Below are 22,182 nucleotides of genomic sequence, written 5' to 3' on the forward strand. Positions count from 1 at the left end.
ATCCATGCCGGGAACCAGACAGAGAAAGAGGACCAATCCGCCATCGTGCGTACAACGCAGCCCTCGAGGCTGTAAAATCGCCGTACCAAATCATTCAGAGCCACAGCCGCAGGCTGGGCTGACGGGGAGACCCTACGAGTAGACGAGGAGCGCGTTCCCGGAGAATACGGCGTCGATACCCTCCTGCTCGACGCCGAGCTCGGCGAAGCACTCGCGCGCGAGCTCGTACCAGTCGCCGGCGTTGGACTTCGCTTGTGATGTCGTGGAGGGCGACGAGCCGAAGATGATGCGCTGGTAGCCGAACGCCTCTACGACTGGGCCAACTGCGCAGGTAAGAATTCAGGTGACTTTTTGTGACAAAGCGGAGGATAGAAGAAAGTACGTACTGTACATTTTCAGCCTGCGTTTCCACTCGTTCCATTCCTTGCGGCTCTCTTCGGTGCGGGAGGGTGTGGATGCGCCCCACGATGGCGGCAGGAAATTGATGAAGACGTTGGAGCGCAACGAGATCGACGCGATGTGCGATTGATACTCGCGATACGACGGGTGCGTCAGCAGCTTAACGATGGGCAGCGAGAGGTCGTCTGTCGGAGGGAGAATGTTCGCTGTCACATCAGGGCACACGTCAATACGGTCGCCACGAACATCCGGAGACGTGAAGGGCACGCACATATGATGATCTTGCCCTTCGTCTCCTTGGGTTGTCCCTCGACGTATGGCGCATCGATGCTCGTGAGCAATTCCTCCAGTGACTCTAACCCGCGCTCGCTCTCCCGAATGTTGCACTCTACATCGATATTCACTGTCAGGCCTTGAGAAAGGGTCCAGCCCAATGCACGCTTTATCCCCGCATCACACTTGGTGAACACCATGGTAAACGCTATGCGCGGCTTCGACGAGGTCGTATTTGCGAGGTATAATGGGGGTTCGAATTCCTCATTAGCATTAGCATACGGGTCGAGGGGGGCGAGTGCTGAGAGCACCGGCACACCAGACGATTCCGATGAGATTCTGGCACGGAACGACAACGAAAGATCTCAGCATAGCGAATTCGTAGCACGTATAGGCAGGGACGCACTGCTTCAACGCCGTCTCGACCTCCGAGGGAGCGTTACCATTCAGAGAAACAACTACGCCTTTGAGTTTGCTTCCGAGCGCCTGGCCCGTCTCCGCCTTCCACCGACTGAGATCGCCGTCGGGGGCGACAACGTGGGCGTCGACGACTTGTTCGGGGTGCACTGCGCTCGGGCTGGGAGGGAGAGGAAACCTATCGGACGAGCCACTGTTTGGGGGGGTGAAAGCGGAGAGCGGAAGGCGGGGCAGGGCTTGTGCGCCCTTGCGACGGATGCCGACGCTGGGCGACGGGAGGGGTGGTGGGACAGCGGTGCTCATTTCGTGCGGTGGAGTACAGAGAGGACAGATAAGTTTTGGGAAATGAAAGATGGAAGATGGAAAGCAGTAGCGTAGATTCGTAGAGTCGCGGTATATAGTCCTAGTCCAGGGCTTTCGGCGACTCGCATCTCTTCAACGGCCATCATCTCACTGCCTCATATCTCCGGTAAGCACCCTTGAGGCCGACTCTTTCTGTCCTGATATGTTCTCCGAGCTGTTGATCACAGTCATGCGCAACGATGTGTTGTTGCTATGCGATTTGTTTTTCGAATGGGTACGTTTTTATCTGAAGACTTCACTCTCCATCTCCCCAGGGCTGATGCCATTTTCTGCCAACAGATCCGCTGCTGCTGCATTCCAGCATCTTGATACGAGTGGAGGGGCAAGCAGTCCCGTAGGAAACGTCAAGATGTTTATGCCTCCATCACATCCATTACTTTTCGGATGACCTGGGCCAAGAGCTTCACGGGTTGTTGGCTGAATCAACCTCTTTCCATACCTCTGTGCGCACTTCTGGAGCCATGGTGGGCTTGAACAATCCCACAGGGTAAGAAAAACCTGTGTGCTGATGCTTGCAGTCTGCCAGTAGGCACACCAGGCGCTGAAGTAGAGTTTGATGTCTTCAGCTGGATTAGTGGTCCTCAGAGGATCAGGAACTCAACGAATCATGCTCTTCGGCCTCACCTGCTCTTGATACGCGCAGCACAGGGAAATTCCAACCGCTTGAAAGTTTTCACAGGCCGGCGCTCGCGCAGCTGATCCCGTCTTCGTTGTATTTTCTGTGCAGTCTCCTCACCCTCGAGTGCTTAGCGATGATGTCTATTGTCGCTTGGACACGATCAGCCATGGATCTCTGGATGACAATGCCAGGCTCGCTCGCATCATAGGTGAACTTGGGTGACCACAACGCCGGCGGCGCGTCACGGTCTATCTTTTCCCTCATCATGGAAGGCTTTCAATAAATGCTTGCGTGGATACGAAGACATCCGATGAAGAGGACATGATTATGAAAGTCGTCATTCGCATCTTTCCTACTGGGCCTGGAATCTCCCTAGCACTGTCTGCGTGTTTGGAAATTTTTTCAGTTCTTGTTGTCCTATTGCATCATATGTGCTGCCTGACATCATCTGGTCCGCCTCCGTCACTACCTCACCCGGTATCGGAGTTTTTTGACTGCAAAACCAGTATAGAGAGCAAGGACGAGTGCGCCTCGGCATACATATTTTCCCCAGGCACCACTCTTATCCTGGCTTTACCGGCATCCACTACCCCTCTCGCGAAACGCACCATATTGAATAATTATGCAACTCAACTCAACTGGTGTCTCTAAAGTCAGCTCTACCGTGCGGGCCCCGAGTCTCACGTACCTTCTCTAACAGGATGTTGCGGCCACTATCTCATCGGTCTGCGCTCTAGCCATGCCTACATATACAATTGTTGGTGCATGTTCCGCTGTGGTCCCGCTCCATCTCCGCCCACAGGCGTCAATCTCTTACACTTAAAGACGCTACTGAATCCCCATCTCTCTCACCACAACGCCAACGTCATCATCTGCCCAGAAAGATCCATAACGTCCCGTTCTAAAGTAATATACGACAATACTCCAAATTACAGACATGCGGAAGTCGCAATATTTTTACCAAAGTCTATACGTCTGCTTCCAGACACGAAGACCAGCAATTAACCGCTTGTTTAATTGCTCAGTGCTCCGCGATCGAAGATGTAGTCAGTGTTGATACCGGTGGAACGCCGATACCGTCCTGTGGATGGTGCAGTTTACGGTGAAGCCAGAGCGGGGGAGGCACGGCAGCTTGTGGCTGCTCTTTCACTGACGGCGGCGGCAGTTCTCTGAGTGACTCCCGAGAACGCTGCTTGATCACCTCAGGGGAGACAGCAGGCTGCTCCGGGGTCGGTTCCGATGCTACTGGTGGATGTATCACGATAGGCCGCGGTGGTGTCTGTTCCACAGGCTCAAGAACAACGCCCGGGACTCTTGGGTAATGTTCTTGGAATTGTCTTGTGGCTTCGACCCATCTCTGTGTGCGCTCGTTGCTCTGCAAACCGCCGTCAGGCTCGAACGCGTCAGCAGAAATGGGGGGCCGCACGCACCGGTGCGGTCATAAAGCTTTGACGGCCCACCTCCGAATCCATGAACCTATCGAACGCCTCGATTGCATACTTTCGCTCTAACGTGCGACCCTCCTCGAACCCTTCGTCGTAGCCTTCTTCTTGTCCAGCCTTCTTGCCCTCATCAAAACCTGTAAGGCGGCCTGCGTTGTACCCCTCCGCCCGGCCAGTGGCGAATCCTTCTGCTCGACCGGCTTCAAAGCCCTCCGCATGGCCAGCCTCGAAGCCCTCCGTCCGCCCGTCCTCAAACCCGTCTTCGTGACCGTCAGAGTACCTCCTCCGTAAACCCAAGCGTCTCCCTTCTTCTCTGCCCTCTTCCCGCGCCTGGTGCTCCCTTAGTGCCTGTTGCGCCTTCCTGGCAACATCCCTCGCTTCTGCAGCGAGCTTCTCCGCCTCGAGCCGCAGCCGTTCCACACGCTGCGCCTCGCTTTCAGCCCTGCGTAACTCGCGTTCCGCCGTCTCTGCAAGCATCTGGTAGCGCTTGATCTCTTCTCTCGTCCGCGCGGCATCGAGTTCTGCCTGGTGTCGCGCGGCATCGGAGGTGCTGATGCGCGCGGACGCCTCGCGTGCGAGCGCCTCAGCAGTTCGCGCTCGGCCCTCGGCCTGATCTGCGCGCCGGTTCTCATAGTCAAGTCGGTCGCCCGTGCTGCGCAGGAGCGCCTTGAGATGATGCGCCTGCCGCTCCTCTTCGGCGAGCACGAGGGTGAGGATGCTCGAGGTGTCTGAGTCCTTCTCGCGCTTGTTGTGGTCTCGTTCGCGGTCCCGGTCACGCTCCCGGTCGCGGTCGCGGTCGCGGGGCTGGGTGGATCCACGCCGCGCCTTCTTGCGATGGCCCATGAGCGAGGAGAGGAGGATCGGGTCGTGCAGGAACTCGCTGAGCGGCGTCGGCGAAGCGGTCGCTTCACGGAGCTCGTGCATTATGTCGTGTCTGTGCACACATCGGTGAGTCGGCGGCGGCGCACAGGCGGGTGGTGCTTACGGAATATCGGAGCCATCGAGGCGCGGAGATGACGAGTACGAGGTGGGAGTCCTGCGCCCTGCAGGCGTGCCCGCGGGCGTAGGCGTCGACGCGGGCGAGCCAGACGGCGGCGCATACGGGAGCGACAATGAATCGGAAGTGGAGGGGGAGGCGGTGGCGACACCGGGCATTAGTGGTGGGGTGGGTGGAGGAAGCATTAACGGGCACTCCGTAGGTGGTGCGTGGAGGGTACGTACAAATAGTGTGGAGTACGATTAACCGAGCCATGTGTCCTCGTCTGGTGCGGTCGTAGGCTTGCATTAACGTTGAGATTGCGCAGGCTGCTTGCAACGTGTTTTGCGCATGGTGCAATTGTATGCGAGCTAATATTGCTAGCGGGACGGTTCTGGCAAGCGAAACCCCGGGAATTGGAAGCTATGCACCTAGCTAGACAACATGCTCGCGATGAGTGTCCTATGGGGTAGCCTCCAAAGTCGTGTCAACTGAGCAGCACTTTGTGAGTCGTCAGTAAATTTTCAAAGCTTCATCAGTGGACATAAAACTAAACAGCAGAGATCATCGCTCCAAAAAAGAATACGCGCACTCACATCTACACAAACTTACCCCATCACGATCGGACTCATGGACGCTGGGAGGTGGAAGAGTCACACATGCAGTCTCATGCATTAGAACGGGAAAATATCGCACATGCCTGCATCTCAGTTGGTCAAGTTATAACTTTTGCTGGTGTTTTCCGATAGTCATATTGACAACACCAGCCTATGTGGGCGACGGGAAGACAAGCCTGCCAGAGTTGACAACGACAAAGTTGTGGCCCAGTCATTCTGCCGCGAAGCTGTAATTTAATTCAAAGCCACGAAGTTCGAAGAACAGAACGCCATTTCTCACGCCGATCGGAAGACTCGAGTGTGTATGGAGCACATCGTGAGAGGGATGTTTCAAAAAAATTGAGACAGAGTGGTAAAGTATTCGAAATGCACCCAGACTAGTTTCGCAGAGTATGCTACGTTATTCCAGAGAAAAACTGGCTTGAGAAAGCTTAGCAGCTGAACGTTGTGCCGGGTGCCACGTCAAAGCTCGGTCACCACGGTGGCGCAAGTGTGTAACGGGCGCTTATGATGACACTCTAGTGACCGCGGTTCGCAGTTGAGCACGCTTCCGACCTCCATCTACATCCCGAGACTCAATCTTTCTTCTATCGTATTTGTTTGACTGCACATATCATTATCAATCTTCTTTAGGACCGGGAAGGACATTAACATGGAGCTCTCGCCTTATGGGCACAAAGCCGACGAGGAACAAGCCCGTCGACTCAAGCGAAGTAATCTCAAGGAACTTAACGTCAAGCAGGCAGGCGAACGTGCGTTCCCCATTGCCGTTATTGTACAATCGTTAGGCCTCATCCTCTTTTCAGAGCCGTCGAAGGCGCTCGATTCGTCGCTGAAACGACACACCGCTCTAATCAAGCGGATTCGCCAGTCTTTGGGGACGGACAACCGTGACCAGGTCATCAAGGATATCGACACGCTCTCTCTCGAGAAGTACGTCGATGAAATTGCTGGCGCGATTGTGGAAGGCATCGTGCGGTGCAAGACAGAGAAGGACGTGTGGAGTGCCGTAGAGGTGCGTCTCGAGTCTGCATTCGCAGCCGGTGGGAAAGCGATAGACAACTATCATTATTCTTCGTCCAACCTTCGAATAATGTACGCCGCCTCGGCGAGCTCTGGCTGCAGCATGAAAGTCACCTCGATCGTGGGCTACTGCAGGTGTCGCTCCCGCGGTGGCTTTCGGCAGTTCATGCAAAGGATCTTTGAGGCGGTCTATCGTTTGCTCCACGCTGTATTTACCAGGACGCGCATTCTAACGCCCCGTTCGATCATCAGATCATATCGCTTCTGCATCGACGGTTCCCAAAGGCCTTCACGCCGGTGCTACTGCCGCTGCTCTCCGCCGCGCTCGCGGTGCCACCGCGCGCAGCGTTGTCTGCAATGACCCCGGAGCAGCGGGAGAAGGAAGATGGCGCGCGTGTGGCTCGCCAGCGTCCCGTCCTACGCGTCTGTGCAGAGCTGGCGCTCGTTGGGATCATCAAGGACTCCCCAGAGCGCAGCGGCGGCGAATGGATCATGAAGGCTATCCGAGATTTGGTGTGTCTCGTCTCGTCCTTGCGGTTTGTGTGTGCTGATGTCGTTTGATTTCGGTGCTGCGAGGCAGCTGTCGAATGACCCGTCGCTGTCTTCGCTTCCCTTGCTGTCGACGTTCCTTAAGTCGTTCTCTCGCCCGTACCTCGGGATCCTAGCTCCGGCGACCGCGAAGCAGATCTCATCTTCGGCGGAGCCGGGTACGTTGTCCTCGGCGACCACTAATGAGGCGAACGAGGCTGCGAACGACGCGTTCCCTCCGCTGGTGAAGGAGGAGGACGAGCTGGTGGAGAAGGATATCAGGGATCGGTTTAGGAAGATGTGTGAAGGCTACTTTGAGAACGTCGCGAAGAAGCTGGTGATCGAGCACAATGTGAGTAAATGTAACCGCCCGTTATGCCGTGGAGTCGCGCCTTACTGGTTTCTGCAGCGGTTACAAGAGCAGGATAGGCGCAATCATGAGGCTTACATCCGCTCTGGGGAGATATTCGAAGACAGGCAGCAGGCGTATGAGAAGATGACGAAGGGATATGAGAAGCTGCTTGCAAGTTGCCAAAGGTAACGCGAGACGATTACTCTGATTGGTTCCGGAGCTGATGCGTCATGTAGTCTATCGGAGCTGCTGTACATGCCAATGCCCACGCTGAAGACGTCCTCTCAGAAGTCCGAGTCGATCCTGATCGGGACGAGCGCGGGCAGCAGCGTACTCGGCGGGGATGCAGATGAGATGACGGGCGGGAAATGGGAGGACGAGGAGGAGCGCCGGTTCTTCGAAGATACCCCGGACCTCAAGGACTACGTCCCACGCAGCGTGCTCGGAATGGGTGAGGACGAGGACCGGGCGGAGGAGGGTAAAGAAGAGCGGGAGACGCGGGAGAAGGAGCGCGTGCTGGAGGAGATGCGCAGGCTTGATGAGGAGCTCGCGGGGTTAGACGGTAACGCGGGCTCTCCTGTCAACGGCTACGCGAAGCCTGCGGGCGAGGGTGCGGATGAAGGGGGTGGCTTAAAGGACGGGCAAGAGGTGTCAGGTAAGGACGAAGATGACGATGACAAGTGAGTGAAATTTGGAGACTCTAGAGTGTTAAATTGCTTATGCTATTGTGTACACAGTGCACCTACGCCTACTCCCGGATCGCCGAAAACGTCTCCCTCTACCACGCCCCAGCTCGCACCCCAAGGCCCATCGCAGCTCCTCACAGCTCTCCTCACGCGACTCCCAGACGCGACCAATCGCACGCTCATCGACCAGGCTGCTGTCGACTTCGCCTTTCTAAATTCCAAGGCCTCTCGCAAACGGCTGGTAAAGGTGGGTCGCTTGTGATCGCGCTTCGCTGCGCTACTGAATGAAAACCATGTACCCGCCGCCAGTTCATGAGCCAGACTCCGAAGAGCCGAACAGACCTTCTGCCTCACTATTCGAGATTGATCGCCATTCTGAACAGATATATGCCGGATATTGGTACCGAGCTCGTTGCCATTGTGAGTAAGCCTTTCTCTGTGGAATGGGTGCGCCCGTTGAAGCCTTGTCGTAGCTTGATGAGGAATTCCGGTACTTGCAGCGCAAGAAGAAGGTCGTCAACGAGTTGGCGGAAGTGAGGCTGAAGGTCGGTATCGCTCACTGTGTCATGTTTTGTTTCATGTAATGCTCATTAGCTGTGTAGAACATCACGTTTTTGTCCAACTTGACTAAATTTCGAGTCATACCACCACATCTAATCTTGCACATGTTCAAAGTATGCCTGGACGACTTTTCTGGCACGAACGTAGACAATGTTGCGTTATTACTGGAGGGCTGTGGCCGATTCTTGTTGAGGAGTGACGAGACTAAGGAGCCGTTCAGTAGAATGGTGTGTGTGTCCGAATCGTCTTATCATTTTCCGAGGAGTTCACGTTTACCTTTGAATAGGTGGAGTTGATGAGACGCAAGCAGAGCTTGCAGCATTTCGATCAGAGGCAACTCTTGTTGCTGGAGAATGCATATTATCAGGTAAAGATACACTATGATGATGTGATACGACTGATCCCCGAACTCATCATTCGATGACAGTGCAATCCTCCTGAGCGTACGGCCAGGCAAGCGAAAGAGCGCACGCCCATGGAACATTTCATCCGCCACCTCATTTACGACGTCCTCGCCAAGAAGACAATCGACAAAGTGCTGAAACTCCTCCGCAAGCTCGACTGGAACGACGATACGGTGCTGCACACGTTGCACAAGTTGTTCACGAAGCCGTGGAAGGTTAAGTACGGGAACATCCCACTGCTCGCGATGCTCACATATGATTTGCAACGGTACCACCCGTCCTTCACGATCGCCGTCGTAGATCAGGTCCTCGAGGACATTCGCAGAGGTTTGGAACAGAACGTGTACAGTATCAACCAGCAACGGATTGCGTCAGTCAAGTATCTGGGAGAGCTGTATATCTTCCGGCTGATCAGCTCCGGTATCATTTTTGATACCCTGTGGACGTTGGTGACGTTCGGCCATCGTGAGTTGGAGCAATTGGTTATGGTGTTGTGATTAGCTGACCACGGTGGTATGAAGCCGAGGGACGTCCACTACCGAATCAACCGTGTCCCATAGACATGCCGGATGATTTCTTCCGTATACGTCTCGTATGCGTTATCCTTGACACCTGCGGGATGTGTTTCGACCGCGGCACGCAACTGAAGAAACTCGATCAATTCTTGGCTTTCTTCCAGGTGCGCATGTTTCCGTCTGGTTTTCACACGGCCTTGACCTTTCGTCTCCCAGTTCTATGCCTTATGCAAGATTCGACCTCCTATGGAGATTGAATTCATGCTGACTGATTCGATTGAGGTTTGTCGCGTGTACGATCTTGTGGCCTGCATCTCTGACGGCTGAAACAGGCTGTAAGGCCTAAGTTGACCATGTTCAAGACGTTTGAAGAGGCTGCTGTGGCCGTGGACGAGATGTTCAACTCAGCTTTCCAGGATGCCGGAGGTACGTGCTCCTTTCATATGAAATGTTCTACTTGTGTTCATGTTTTATTTATGATTTAAGTCACGACTACCGAAGATAGTGGTGAAGAGAGCGGTGATGAGGAGGAGGCCAGGCGCGATGAAGATGAAGATGAGGAAGAGGAGCAAACAGCGCCGCAATCCCCAGTAAGTATCTACTGGGTCATTCAGCACGAATATTCACATACCTCTGTTTCAGGTGGATGATCGCGCACCTTCTCCTGAGGCTGTTCTTCTCAAGTCGTCGCAGGAGAACCTAGGTCCATCTGAGCAGGATGACGCGGAATTTGCGAAGGAACTGGCTAAGCTGGTCACGGACACTTCAGCAGAATCCCGGAAAGTAGACAAGAAGACGGCTCTGGCGCTTTGGGAGTCAACGGTGCCACCGCCGGTTTTGCGCAAGAAACGCCACGACGACATTGCAGAGGATGGCATTACGTCGGCTGCGAACGGAGCTGAACAGCAGAGTGTTATGAACTTCACCTTGTTCACTAAGCGTGGGAACAAGCAGCAAGTGGGTGATCATCTAGATGTAACGCAAATTCGAAGCGCTGATATCCTGCACAGACTCGGCAGATCGCCATCCCTGCGGAATCCGCCTTGGCTGTACAGACTCGAACTGCTCAGCTGCAAGATAAGGTAGAACAGCAGCACTTAAAGAGACTTGTTCTGGATTATGAACAGCGAGAGGAGGCTGAAGAGCTGAAAGGTGAATGTGAATCAATCCGACTGAAAGCATTGCTAACACACCGAAATCAGCCCTTGAAGCACGCAACCGCGCAGGAGCGATCAAGATACGCTATGTCGGCTGACGGCGCGTGGTGATTGCTGCTACCTTCTGACTTGCCGAAGCTTGCTTCCGGCTGTGGTACCTATCCTTTGCCTTGGGTGTTCCGTGCATCCCCCGAGACGGGTGCACGGGGCACGCCGACCCGCGAAGGACCTATCCTATCTTCCTTGATGACTGAGTTGGCTCCTTCTTGTGTTGGTGCAGTGTCCGACAGATCCTGATATCTGTATACGCGGGTTGTTGATGCTCATGTTTCGCAGGCTCGGTGACGCCGTTCGATGCCGCAATCGGGGGCGGGCTTGACTTATCGCTGTACGAGCTCTGCTAGTAGTCTTGTGCGGGTCGTGGTATTACCAGGTGCTCGCGCTGCAGAGTGTTTGGGAAATATATTCTCGAGAGTTCTCCATTACTCTAGTCTGCTTTCTGACGCGGGGGGGTTAGTCGAGAGGTTGTTACAATGCCTTCCGTTGCCGACGGGCGCTTGCGACCTCTGCGGGCTCAGCGTTCAGCGCCCTTCGCATCATCCCACATTTATTGTCCAACTCCTCTAGAACTCGGGTTAGAAATACTGACATTGTGCTGCTGTGGTTCCACAAATCTTGCTGTTCCAATGCAGCAGTTCTTTTCAAGCTCTGACCTATGATTTGGATTGTCTCCAAATCCTGCGGGAAGGCATCCACTTTATATATTAGAGATTATGTAGGAAAATTTCCGGGGACAAATGGGCTCGGTCTGAATGCATGGTGGCAGAAGTGCAAGACTCCTTGCACTACTGGGTCAATGATAGTATCCTGAAGGTTGAAGCAGAGTACTGTACTATTTCGACCACTCCGGCGCTTCATGAATAGTAAGGTTGGGCTCATTCATATCCATCCACTGTCACCTGTGTGAGGACTTGTCTTGAAAATCAAACTACAATACAACAACTTCAGTAATTAAGATTCTGCGAACTATAAAAATTCAAATGCAAGAAGGCCGAAATTTCATTCGCGACCCTCAAATATGAGGCAGGTTAAGTTGTAGTACAATTTGAAGACAAGAAGTTGATAATCACGTGACATTAAATGGTTATCATGAGCCCAACCTTATTTGGCTACGTGGCATTTGCAAATTACCTTATAGGTATTCATAGGCGTCTATCATGCTACCCTAGCGCTGGCTCAGTGGGTGATACTGGAACTTGACCCGCATTCTTTCCTTCAACGACCAGCAGCTGCATTGCATTTGTGTGCCAGTTGTAAGACGTTTTCTTATATTTCAGTCGCGAAACACTGACTAGCAAGTCTGTCTGCCTCGAGGCCTCAAACTTTTGCGTTCCTTTCTTTCCATTGTAATGCAGTGACAACCTATGCAGGACTCTGATGATTACTTTGCAAACGACGATCTCGTGCTCGATGATACTGTCATTGCTGCGCTTGATGAGCAAGAGAGCAAGTTCGTAGAAAGTCAACGTCTCACACAGCAAGCTCAGGCGCATCCTAATTCACCCCCTCCTGCCAAGCGCCAGAAACTCTACCATGAACTCCCTCTCCGGACAGCATCCTTAGATGAATTGCAGCTACCAGAAGTATCTCTTCATGGCAGTCAAGCTTATGATATTGCTTCCCGCAGACGTGCATCCGGGAGTAATTGGAACGCTGCAGGTCGCAACGTGTCAGCACGCGTAGAATCGCCGAAGTTCGTGTTTATTCTACTCTCCAGTCTCCCGCTACTATAGTACTTGTGAACAGTCAACATCATGCACAGTATGTCACGCGTCATGATGCTTCTGCAGCGAACGTGCAACGTTCCTTCCCTCCAAGAGCAGCACCAAACCAGCCACTCCTCGCACCTTCCAGACGTGCCTCATCAAGCTCGGTTGCTTCAAATGCGCATATTGCGATGCTTGCCCCAAAGACTGAAGACGCAACGCTTCGTGCAGAGTTGGAGGTACTACGTGCTCAGTTGAAAGAAGTAAGTAATGTTTTTTTCTGTTACGAACCCTCTGGTTGATTGATGTATTTGCATAGCTAACCGAGGAAAGAGGGAAGACGAAGCAGGAGTATGAAGGTGAACGCGATGCACGACTAGCTAAAGAGGGTGAAGTCACCATTTTGAGAAAAGGTCTCGAAAAGGTCTATTCGTCCACTGGATTGTGAATCATGCTTCGTGTACTCATCACTGCTACTACCTAGAAAAATCAAGAGTATTCCGCAGAGATTGCTAGGCTGAGAGCGGCGAAAGAGCAAGCGGAAGCCACTCAGGCTCAAGCACAAAAGAACATGAGAGAAGAGGTGGAACGGCTGAAGGGCCAATTACAACTGAAGGTCGGTGCTTGGCAGACATCGAATCAAGGTTCCTCTGAACATCCCTTTCCTCGCGTAGCGTAATGAGGAAGCCACCTTACGGCGACCACCATCGTCAGGGCGGTCTCAGAGAATCCGCGACCAGCCACCTCCCACCCCAGTGCGGATGCCCTCGCAGATGCGGGAATGGAACAGCGATGCCGGTCGTGCACCTCGAACACCCTCTCGTACACGTCAAATCACCTCGAATGGCAGCCCTGAGTCCTCAAGAAGCAGGAAATATACCTCTGATCATCCTAAGAAGAGTGCACTGTTCCCAGGTTTCGTGAACGCGTTCGACTATTCGCCTCCGAGAGCATCACAGAATGTTCAAGCGAAGGGAAAGCAGCGAGAGGAGAGCAAAGTTCGCAGGGATTTATCCGACTCGGATCCGTATCCTAGCCAACGTCAACAGTACTCATCTCCTCCGAGCAGTCCTATTCAATTCTTACGACCCATGGAGGATTTCAATCCATTGGGACCCGATGATCAAGGGACTGGTGCGGATGTTGAAATGACTGACGAAGTCAAGGATCAGATACCGGTGGAGGAGTACGATGTGGTTGAACCGCCAGATCGAAGAGCGGAGGCAAGTGCTTTCGTTAGGTGCCGGCTTCTCTTCATTGAACTCACGACGGTTTGCGATCCCAATTGTATAGCTCCAACGGATTATCTTTTCTCACAAATTATCATCATCGGAACCGCTGACGTTCCATTTTCTTTTGGGTTCTCCACTTCCGGATTCAGCCTCAGCAGAGCAATCGCGATCGTATGCTGCTTTGTGTGATCGACTGCTCGAGAATCTCGGGATTACTGTACCCAAAATGGATGGTGGGGACTATCTCAACGAGGTCCTCTCGGATATTCTAGTGCAAATGGCCAGAACTTTGACCGATGTTCGAGCAGTGGGTTTCCTACTTTATACGAACATGTGATATTTCTGATATCTTGAACAGATTCCGGCATTGACTGCGCTTTTCTCCCTACTGCGTGAGGTGGTTCTGTGGCAACGTATGTTTGCTAGGTTATTTCTGTCCACCACGGATGACGACGCACCTCCTACAATCATTGCTTTGTTATGTGATGTCATTCGCACATGTCTGAACCCCCCGAATAAGCCTATGAGTGAAGAACTTAGCCCGCTCGCACTTCGTACTCTTCGACTACTTGAAATGCTAGCTTGGAGTGCCCCGGATGATCTTGCGATCAGGTTCGTTAAAATTTCTGTTCTTGACGCCCTCGACTCTGATGTTGGAACTCAGACTGTCATTCATCCTGAAGAGTCCGAATGTACTTTCGATCCTACTGGCACCGTCCCAGCCTACTTGGTTGTTGCATCGATCTGCTCGTCTTCTTGCATTCCTTGCGTCGCGTGCGCCCGCCGTGATTTTCTCGTTATGTTAATACTGACGAAGGACTTCGTTCACAGATCCTAGCCTATTTAGGTATTTGCTTTTATACCCAGAGACAAATGCTGGAGAGGCGTTGGGTGAGAAAGGCTTCAGACACATTCCATACATCGAGCAGCTCTCGTTTTACCTGACCGATATTACACGACAAGGGCCTGAGGTGAGTGTTCCCCGCAGGTCAAGCTAGGCACCCTCCTACTCACTGTGTGGTCAGGCGGACTTGTTGAGAGAGTCGATCCTCACGTTTGTCGCAGGACTCGTAGTCGCCCATCCGGAAGCTCAGGGGATTTTGGCAGAAACTGAGACACTCATTCCTTCAATCATTCTGTTCCTATACAATCTGACAACGCCTATCTACGAGGAAGATGAGGGCCTGATGAATGCACCTGAGTTGGTTACGGCGTAGGGTTCCTCCCGACGAGTCGTTCACTCGCATTGGCGTCTGACGCATTTTATCCGGCAGACTATGTGAAAAGACCAATAGGACGGTGTCCCTACTACATACACTCGTCCTCGGCGGGAACAGCACAAGAGTTGGCCTGCGACATAAGCTGACGAGCATCAAGTATCGTCAGTTTCACGGCATCATGCACATGTTCAACGTTGCCCTGGGGCGGCTCAGCTATGCGGACGTCCCTCAGTGGTTTGAACCTTCGCAACGCCATGCACTGGAAGAGGTGATGGGTGCGCGATTTGTTCGTCGCATTCATAGCAGATGACATTTATTATTACCTTTCTAGACCTGGCTAGGCAGCTGTTAGAGCTCAACTCGGACGGCCCTGAGCTTGAGTTGATTTGGGCAGCATTTCAATCCGACGAGGAGATGCAGGACATGGCCGTGGACAAGCAGGAAGAAGACAACGACGAGGAGAGTGAGGCACGCATGCTGCATCCTCCTGACGCCGAAGAGTGACCTAACTATCTCTAGAACATTTATGGTGGCTTATCATACTGCATGTACAAGTCGAGTAATAAGGCATTATTATACTGTATCTTTACACCCAATCTATATATGCTGTCTGTATTTCCATCCGGAACCCGTGCGAGAGACTCGTTCACGATTGCGCCGCCGACGTCCATGCACGGCAGACCCGTTTGAGCCATCGCCTCTTCTTCGCATCCAGAGCCTTGTCGGGACCCTTCAGTGCTGCGAGCTGTCTCGTGGCGAGAACGCACGTCTCGCTCCGGTACTTTGCGACCAACCGGCGACGAAGCTTGGCCTATTAGCCAGTCTGTCAGGCATGACATTCAGCGCACACACAGGAGACCCACCACAACAGTCAAATCGGCTGACACGGATGCGGACGTAGGCTGCGCCTCGTGCAGCCACCCACGTGTTTGGCGCACGTCGATATCGCCGAAATTCTCGAGCCAGACCTGCCAAAGGCACTCCTCCCAATCTGCCGCGCGCGAGAGGGCAGGGAAGAAGCGCTCGGTGCACCACAACGGGTCGTCACGGTTGAGTACAAGCGGCGCGAGCGGCGAGAACGGGAATCCGGTCTGACCGCGCGTGGTAAGCACCACGGGACGCTGCGCATGTGGGCGCGCTTGCGGCGGTGGGATCATGGCCGCGGAGGATACGGTCGGCTGTGTCAGTACGGATGCGTACAGCGTTTTTGGTGGCGCGGTGGTGAAGTTCCCCGGGAAAAGCGCGACGCGGGCCGTTTGTGCGAAGAGACGCGCCAGATTGAGGAAGGCGTTGGGGTTATCCGGCGTGTTTGGTGCGAGGTGGAGGACGTGTGCGGAGAGGGTTGAGTTGAGCAGCGAGCTCTTAGTCTGCAGAGCTGAGAGCCTTCGCAGAAGCATTTCATGTTCAGGGGAAGAAGGAACTGCGGTCGTTGTCAGAAGGAGTGAGATTGGTCCTGCGCACGATCGTTACGAAGTCAGGTAGTACTTGAGATGACAAATATACCTTTCCAACGGGTCGCCCAGTTATTGAGAGAGGTCAATTCGTCATCGCTAGACCATACACAGCCAGTCACAGCGCTAGGTTCGACGACAGCCTTCAGCACATAAGGATCCAGTGCTTCTGGGGGTGGAAAAATAGATGATGCCTTAGACAGGAGAAGGTCGGCTGGGAGACTTTCTAGAGGAGATGGTGACCGAGCTTCCATGGACATGGTTCAAATCAGCAGTCATGTGCGCAGAAGAGTAACATACTAGTATTAATGGAAGACGGTACGACAGAATAGTGACCACGGCACTTGGCACAGAGAGTGACAGACAGAAAGACAACGCAGAGACCAGCATACACCAAGAGCATCCACTTGAGACACGGAATGAAGCCCGAAGGCTGGCGTAAGGCGTTATTCTCCAGCGGAAAAGTCAGCGAGAAGAGGCGAGAGAAAGGAGAACTCCAGATATCACTAGACGGTATCTCATCATGCAGATAGTCGAATGGCTGAGTGGTGTCGGATGCGTACGAAGAGGTGCGAAGACGATGCTGAGAGCTGGCCGCAGACACATGACTTTGTATGCTGGCGGAGCCTGCGACAGAACTTCTACCGCTAGTTTTAGTTCCGCTTGGGGTAGAACACAGCGATAATGTGTCCATTATTCAGTCAAAAAAATCCCAGCCAGAAGAATGTAGAAAGAGCTCCGGACTCGGTGGTGTTCGACTTGAATGCGACCATGAGGCTACCAACCTGGTCCGCAATTCGGTCGCCGAATCAAATACGCACGTGCGCCTTTCGAGAGCGAGTTTCGCACAACGACCGCAACTTTTGCAGGGAAATAGTTATAGACTGCGGTATTCCTTTCCTTGGCATAGCATTGTTGCTTCTACTAATCCACTGATGTTTAGATTTGGAAGACTCATTTCAAAGTCACTGACGGATATTACGTTCACCACAAGGTGATTAGCCACGGTCCATCGTATACTGCCTTGAAATGGCAGCATCCTTTAACCCACACATACATCGGATCGTGCTCCGAGGCTTACCTTTCTTACCAACAGGTGCCAGGGCTGCGAGCTGCCTCCTATCTGAACTCCCAGCTGAGCTGCGAGGAAGACAAGATGCACCCGTGCCTATATATCCAAGAAATTGTGCGCAAAGTCGTAGAATTCGTCCAGGAGCAGTCAGAGTACCACAGCTCCATGGCAGCCATCGCGCGCTGCTGTCACACGTTCAACGAGCCCGCGACCGACGCGCTGTGGGTCACGCAGTGGGACCTCGTCAATCTAGTAAAATGCATGCCGCCTGATGCGTGGAAGGAAGTAGAGACGGCAGAAAACTCAGACAACTTTTGTGTGGTATGGTTTTCGTTTATTATATGACCACGGTGCTGATCGAAGTGCATTGGACGGGTAGCATTTCACGCGCCCGCTCCTGCCCAATGACTTCACCCGTTTTGATAGTCTTGCAAGGCGCGTGAAAAATCTCGGTATGGAATTACACTCCTCGCCACCGAAATCCTTGACGAAAGTTTATGATCTGAGTCCGGATGTCTTCGTCATCCTGGACTTCCATCGGGGCTCACAACCCCTTCTTCCCAACCTCAAGGCGCTCGGCTGCTCGCCCGAAAGATCAGACATATCGTTCGACCGCATGCTTCTGGGACCAAAATTGCAGAGCCTGTTCGTGAAGCACGAGCAGTGGCCACCGCCGAGCGAGAGGGATGATCGTGCAACAAATGTGCTGACCTACGCACCCTATCTCTCTCCGGACATCAGAGTTTTGACTTTCTATCAGAACCTCACCACCCCACAGGCATTGGCAGTGATTGAAGCCATTGGGAAATTCCGCGCTCTGCAGGTCCTGGCGTTTCATTTTCCCCCAGTGCGCAAGGTGGTCGTGGAGTTCATGAACCAGCTGCCATCTCTGCGCACTCTCCAGGATATCAGCATCGTAGATGCCGTCGGTTTCGACTTCCATGAACCGATCGAGACCGTCCTTCCGGCTATGCCCGCCCTCCGCGGGATCACAATGACTGTCAGAGACGTCACACTCGGCGTAGCGATGCTGAAGGCGCTGCAGGAGACTCCGTTAACCTACATCAATATGCAGGTTTACTTGAGAGAGGGTGACCTATCGTTCACAACGTTCTTCAAGGCATTCGAGCACCTCCGCGTGCCCGAGCGCCTCACGACCATCGAGCTCCATGGGCAGCTCAGCGAAAACCTCGAGCTGCTCGAAATCGACCCTTGCTTCGACGTCGCAAAGCTCAAGCCGCTGTACCCCTTCCGCAACCTCGAGCACCTCCACATCGACACTGCCTACCCGGTCAACGTGGACAACAGCTCTCTGGCAGTGATGGCGACGGCCTGGCCGAACCTCAATGAGCTCGTGCTTGGATCTCTGGATGCAGGTACAATGCCTTTGGTTACCCTGGAAGGCCTCGTTCCCCTAGCGAAAACCTGCCAGAAGTTGCAAGTACTAGGATTGGTCGTTGATGCATCCACCGTGCCGCAATATCCTAACTCGGCGTGGGGAGATGACTGTCAGAATCAGGCCCTCCGTGAAATGCGTGTCGGCGAATCCGATCAGCCAGAGGCACCGGAGGAAGTGGCTGGTTTCTTGTCGTACCTGTTTCCGAACATCACGATGGTACATACGGTGGATCTTGACGACGACGAAGAAGAGACCACAGAATCCAATGCATGGCAGAAGGTTAACGACCTCATTGGAAAGAAACTTCTTACTGTACTTGATCATTTGTAAATGGTGGCGGTTTTTATTGAAGGGTCTATCGGCCTGGAAGGAAGTAGCCCGGCTGCAGAGGTGAGGCGCGCATTTGCGCTCGGCCTCACATCAGGAAACCCGAATGGAAATCTTATCTCCGCTGGCCTCCCATTCAAGTTCTTCCACTGTTTGTAGATGGAAAGTTTCGCATATAAGCTTATTTCCACAACTTTTTGAAGCCAACCAGCCAAGGTTTGAGGGTGGCTGAGAGCAAACAATAATTGTCGAGACAGTAATGCAATTGCAGCTGTAGTTTCTCCGAGCGGGTAGCCGTTTTTGGCGACTCTTCAGCATTTCTTGTCTCCCGAAGTCCATACTTGGCAGAATTTTGTAATGGAGCAATTTGAAGAGCATTTATTTACTGCAGAAATCACTACTGAAAATTTACTGAAGATATTTGGTGAAAGAGGGTCTGCTGAAGTTGAACCAGCTTTGCAATCAGTGAGCATTGATTCACATCTTGTCTCATTCTTGGGGCCCATGGTTATTATCAAAATTCACGGTCATGTTCAGCATGTGAATAAACATTGACAATGATTTATTCATGATTTTACAGAAGGAGTGAGTGACACAGTTAATGCAATTGCATTACTGTGCTGATTGCATTGCATAAGGGGTGTACATGTGCTAATATTTACAATGAGCGGCCTTAGCCGACTCAAGCCGGAGCCGAGCCTGAGCCGTCGTCAACGGCCTGGCCTGACCTCTCGTAGCTCCGGCTTTCAGGCCGAGCCGGTAGCATCGGCGTGCATTGGGTTAAAGCCGACAACCGCAGCAGTCCTATTTGGCCGTCTTTGAGTAACACGCCTAGGGACCACCAACTCAAGAACATACTCAGCAGCGGGCAAGGCCATGCCGGAAACGGTTAGGGCCAGAGTTGCTGTAGCTATGATAGCTTGCAAGCTGAATTTCATGGCAGTTGTGTTGATATATCTGTTTGGCATTGCTTAATTGGTACCAGCTGGAGGATAAAAGGCGACGCACCGTTGTGAAGGGAGACGGAAGGTAAGAGGCTGAGGAGCTGAACAATACCAGACGCATTTTTATACGCAGCCATTTGCATCAGAAATCACAGCATTTGACCCTCGCTGAGCATATTGTATCTCGTCAGCTTTCCCGACTGGTCCGCACGGTGAACCGGTAGGGTCTTGAGAAAAAATCAGACTTAGACATCTTGATCAAACAAAAATCATTCAAGTCACCGCTTTGCATCTGATCAAGGAGTAGTATCCTTCGGTCTTCCAAGACGTCAGCCACGTTCGAATGGAGGCGTACCGCTTTCACTTGATCGGTCTGACACGGATATCTCCGCCTCAACCCAGAAAGGTAATATCGTCTAGATGTGGAAACTAAGTAAGAACACTTCACTCCCATACCGTTATCTTGAACCAACTAGTGCTCGCTCATTCTGTCTCTAGTGTGCGAGCAATGAGGTACACAGAAATTGATGCTGCTCGAGTCTCTGGGGAAAAGGGCACCCGAAGGCCTGCGAAAGCTTCCCAGGGCCCGTTCTCAGACTTCGACTTCTTGTCTGATATGGCTTTTGTGAAGTTCGTTATATCTGATAAACATCAGCATGTCTCAGCTTGTGCTCCTGGCAATGACTGCTGTCAACAACACCACCCGTGAACATTCCTGATTATCACGGGCGCCGACCTGCTCATTCGATGGGTAAGTGATGTTTTGTTATTCCGAGTTTCAATCATAATTCCAGCGACTTCACCTAGAAAGGATGCAGACAGTGTTGCTACTACGGGGTCATCGTCCGGTGACCAGGTTTCTCACACGGCCCGCATTGGGTGCTTATCTGTTCCTCGTCAGAGTTTCACGGGGTGTTTCCGATCCTTGGACGATGAGATACGTTGGTCAGATGTAGACAAACTTGAGGTCTAACCTAACCATTAATATGTGTCGATTCTCGCCAGGAGTACAATGTAACAGATACCATATGCAAATCCATAGACAACTAAAATTTTAGTCCTGACGCGGGGTAGTTTCCGAGATGGAATCACAGTGTAAAGTACATCCGTACATACACAACCGCTAGTCCGTGGCAATCTAGCAGCCTGTCATTACGAAACTGTTATCGAGGTGATATGAAGGTACGCATGAAGGAGCGTCCGTGTACTGTTCAGAGCTAACCGCCACAGGTATAATGACTCAGAAGTCAAAGATGGCCTGGTTCGGTTAGCCATCCACATCCACGTCCAAAGACAATGAGTCGTCCTACAGCGAAAACATGTGTGCGAGTGGAGCCTGTGAGACACTCGACGGGAGAAGCAGCATGAAGAGGTACGCACCATCCCCGACGAAGCCTTCGCTCTCATCTTCCGCAAGATGTGGCCAATGTCATTGCCTTGGTACGAGTCATAGTGCTCTGCCTCCTCGAAATGGTCCCCGGGATCAGGGATCCGGAACACAGGGCCAGATTGGAACCCATAGGGTGAAACACGATCAACGATGCCATCCACCACGAGGCAGAAGTCCCCCGCTCGATGATACTCACGCAGATATCCGCTCTGAGCGTGCGCATCTCGCACAGTGTGCCGTTCTTGCACTGCCTGCGGCATGGCTTGTGTGCACGCTCCGCTCCGCGGCTCTTCGCTGCGATATAGTGCTGGAAGGCGGTATCGTTGGCAAAGAAGACTTCCGTGAGGTTGTGCCAGAATGCGGGACTGAGTGATTGGTCGCCGAGCGAGGGGACAAGGGGACCATATGTCTCACGTGCGCTGTAATACAACTCCCACGTCGCTGCAGCCCCGATACATATGCCAGCTATGCTCCAACACGCCGGAGTACACTGACGCATGCTGGAGCTGATAGAATGGGTCAGATATATTGCCTGAGGAGTACCAAGTGAGAACTCGCGACGTATAAATGAATCCTAGACACTTACTCATGTAAGTTCTGGCATCTATGATCTCAAATGTGTCTGCATCGATGTCGTACACCTTGAATGCAGGATTACCACCAGCATTGCCGTATGCTCAGCATTATTCATCCAGGAACTGTGGGCTCAAGCATACTCATTGGGGTGAGCGCGGGCCCTATCATCGCGACACTAACTGCATTGCCTACGGTCAGATCGTTGTAATTCGAATACCCAACGGCAAATTCGTCCTTCCGGCACGAACACATATCAATGTCACGCTCCTTGCCAGGAGAGTGAGAAACGAACCTTGTACTTGTGACCGTAATACTGACCAGTAATCGTGTTCTTGTACCGCTGCATCACCTGATCGAAGTAGTACGACTGAATACATACGAAGTGAGATGAACTGTGAGTTGACCTGTGCAAACACAAAGTTTGTTCACCTGGTCGTGCATGACATCTCCCCGGCCAGGGGGCATGTGCGCGA

General features: G+C 52.7%; 9 protein-coding genes across 9 annotated transcripts; 3 read left to right on the plus strand and 6 right to left on the minus strand.

Annotated features, from left to right (window-relative positions):
- Window positions 1–132: 132 nt before the first annotated feature.
- Window positions 133–1,392, minus strand: SCP_0312270 (hypothetical protein; the record flags this gene model as incomplete). Its single annotated transcript, XM_027756610.1, has 4 exons — window positions 133–323; window positions 387–605; window positions 671–1,011; window positions 1,079–1,392. The coding sequence occupies 4 exons, from the start codon at window positions 1,390–1,392 to the stop codon at window positions 133–135; spliced, it is 1,065 nt and encodes a 354-aa protein (XP_027612411.1).
- Window positions 1,393–3,092: 1,700 nt separating this feature from the next.
- Window positions 3,093–4,765, minus strand: SCP_0312280 (predicted protein; the record flags this gene model as incomplete). Its single annotated transcript, XM_027756611.1, has 4 exons — window positions 3,093–3,446; window positions 3,502–4,447; window positions 4,499–4,556; window positions 4,735–4,765. 4 exons carry the CDS (start codon window positions 4,763–4,765, stop codon window positions 3,093–3,095), a joined length of 1,389 nt encoding a protein of 462 aa, XP_027612412.1.
- A 993-nt stretch (window positions 4,766–5,758) lies between these two features.
- On the plus strand, window positions 5,759–10,430 carry SCP_0312290 (ARM repeat-containing protein; the record flags this gene model as incomplete). Its single annotated transcript, XM_027756612.1, has 19 exons — window positions 5,759–5,858; window positions 5,913–6,121; window positions 6,382–6,642; window positions 6,710–7,009; window positions 7,067–7,194; window positions 7,246–7,689; window positions 7,747–7,942; window positions 8,005–8,115; window positions 8,169–8,240; window positions 8,298–8,483; window positions 8,543–8,623; window positions 8,684–9,125; window positions 9,182–9,339; window positions 9,392–9,457; window positions 9,508–9,601; window positions 9,662–9,765; window positions 9,818–10,132; window positions 10,186–10,327; window positions 10,378–10,430. The coding sequence occupies 19 exons, from the start codon at window positions 5,759–5,761 to the stop codon at window positions 10,428–10,430; spliced, it is 3,462 nt and encodes a 1,153-aa protein (XP_027612413.1).
- A 1,326-nt stretch (window positions 10,431–11,756) lies between these two features.
- Window positions 11,757–15,054, plus strand: SCP_0312300 (hypothetical protein; the record flags this gene model as incomplete). Its single annotated transcript, XM_027756613.1, has 12 exons — window positions 11,757–12,085; window positions 12,139–12,361; window positions 12,418–12,522; window positions 12,583–12,714; window positions 12,773–13,321; window positions 13,392–13,637; window positions 13,689–13,942; window positions 13,995–14,104; window positions 14,162–14,301; window positions 14,356–14,543; window positions 14,605–14,825; window positions 14,882–15,054. The coding sequence occupies 12 exons, from the start codon at window positions 11,757–11,759 to the stop codon at window positions 15,052–15,054; spliced, it is 2,670 nt and encodes an 889-aa protein (XP_027612414.1).
- Window positions 15,055–15,196: 142 nt separating this feature from the next.
- On the minus strand, window positions 15,197–16,695 carry SCP_0312310 (hypothetical protein; the record flags this gene model as incomplete). Its single annotated transcript, XM_027756614.1, has 4 exons — window positions 15,197–15,361; window positions 15,414–16,003; window positions 16,054–16,248; window positions 16,302–16,695. 4 exons carry the CDS (start codon window positions 16,693–16,695, stop codon window positions 15,197–15,199), a joined length of 1,344 nt encoding a protein of 447 aa, XP_027612415.1.
- Window positions 16,696–17,157: 462 nt separating this feature from the next.
- SCP_0312320 (hypothetical protein) lies at window positions 17,158–18,802 on the plus strand (the record flags this gene model as incomplete). The annotated part of the gene is made up of 2 exons (XM_027756615.1): window positions 17,158–17,394; window positions 17,453–18,802. 2 exons carry the CDS (start codon window positions 17,158–17,160, stop codon window positions 18,800–18,802), a joined length of 1,587 nt encoding a protein of 528 aa, XP_027612416.1.
- A 743-nt stretch (window positions 18,803–19,545) lies between these two features.
- Window positions 19,546–20,035, minus strand: SCP_0312330 (hypothetical protein; the record flags this gene model as incomplete). The annotated part of the gene is made up of 5 exons (XM_027756616.1): window positions 19,546–19,603; window positions 19,658–19,756; window positions 19,808–19,836; window positions 19,897–19,970; window positions 20,026–20,035. 5 exons carry the CDS (start codon window positions 20,033–20,035, stop codon window positions 19,546–19,548), a joined length of 270 nt encoding a protein of 89 aa, XP_027612417.1.
- Window positions 20,036–21,010: 975 nt separating this feature from the next.
- Window positions 21,011–21,393, minus strand: SCP_0312340 (hypothetical protein; the record flags this gene model as incomplete). The annotated part of the gene is made up of 2 exons (XM_027756617.1): window positions 21,011–21,049; window positions 21,124–21,393. The coding sequence occupies 2 exons, from the start codon at window positions 21,391–21,393 to the stop codon at window positions 21,011–21,013; spliced, it is 309 nt and encodes a 102-aa protein (XP_027612418.1).
- Window positions 21,394–21,820: 427 nt separating this feature from the next.
- Window positions 21,821–22,174, minus strand: SCP_0312350 (hypothetical protein; the record flags this gene model as incomplete). The annotated part of the gene is made up of 3 exons (XM_027756618.1): window positions 21,821–21,943; window positions 22,002–22,076; window positions 22,139–22,174. The coding sequence occupies 3 exons, from the start codon at window positions 22,172–22,174 to the stop codon at window positions 21,821–21,823; spliced, it is 234 nt and encodes a 77-aa protein (XP_027612419.1).
- Between the last annotated feature and the right edge of the window lie 8 nt (window positions 22,175–22,182).

This window comes from Sparassis crispa (genome assembly GCF_003851025.1).
Source record: "Sparassis crispa DNA, contig_000002F, whole genome shotgun sequence".
Lineage (NCBI taxonomy): Eukaryota > Fungi > Basidiomycota > Agaricomycetes > Polyporales > Sparassidaceae > Sparassis > Sparassis crispa.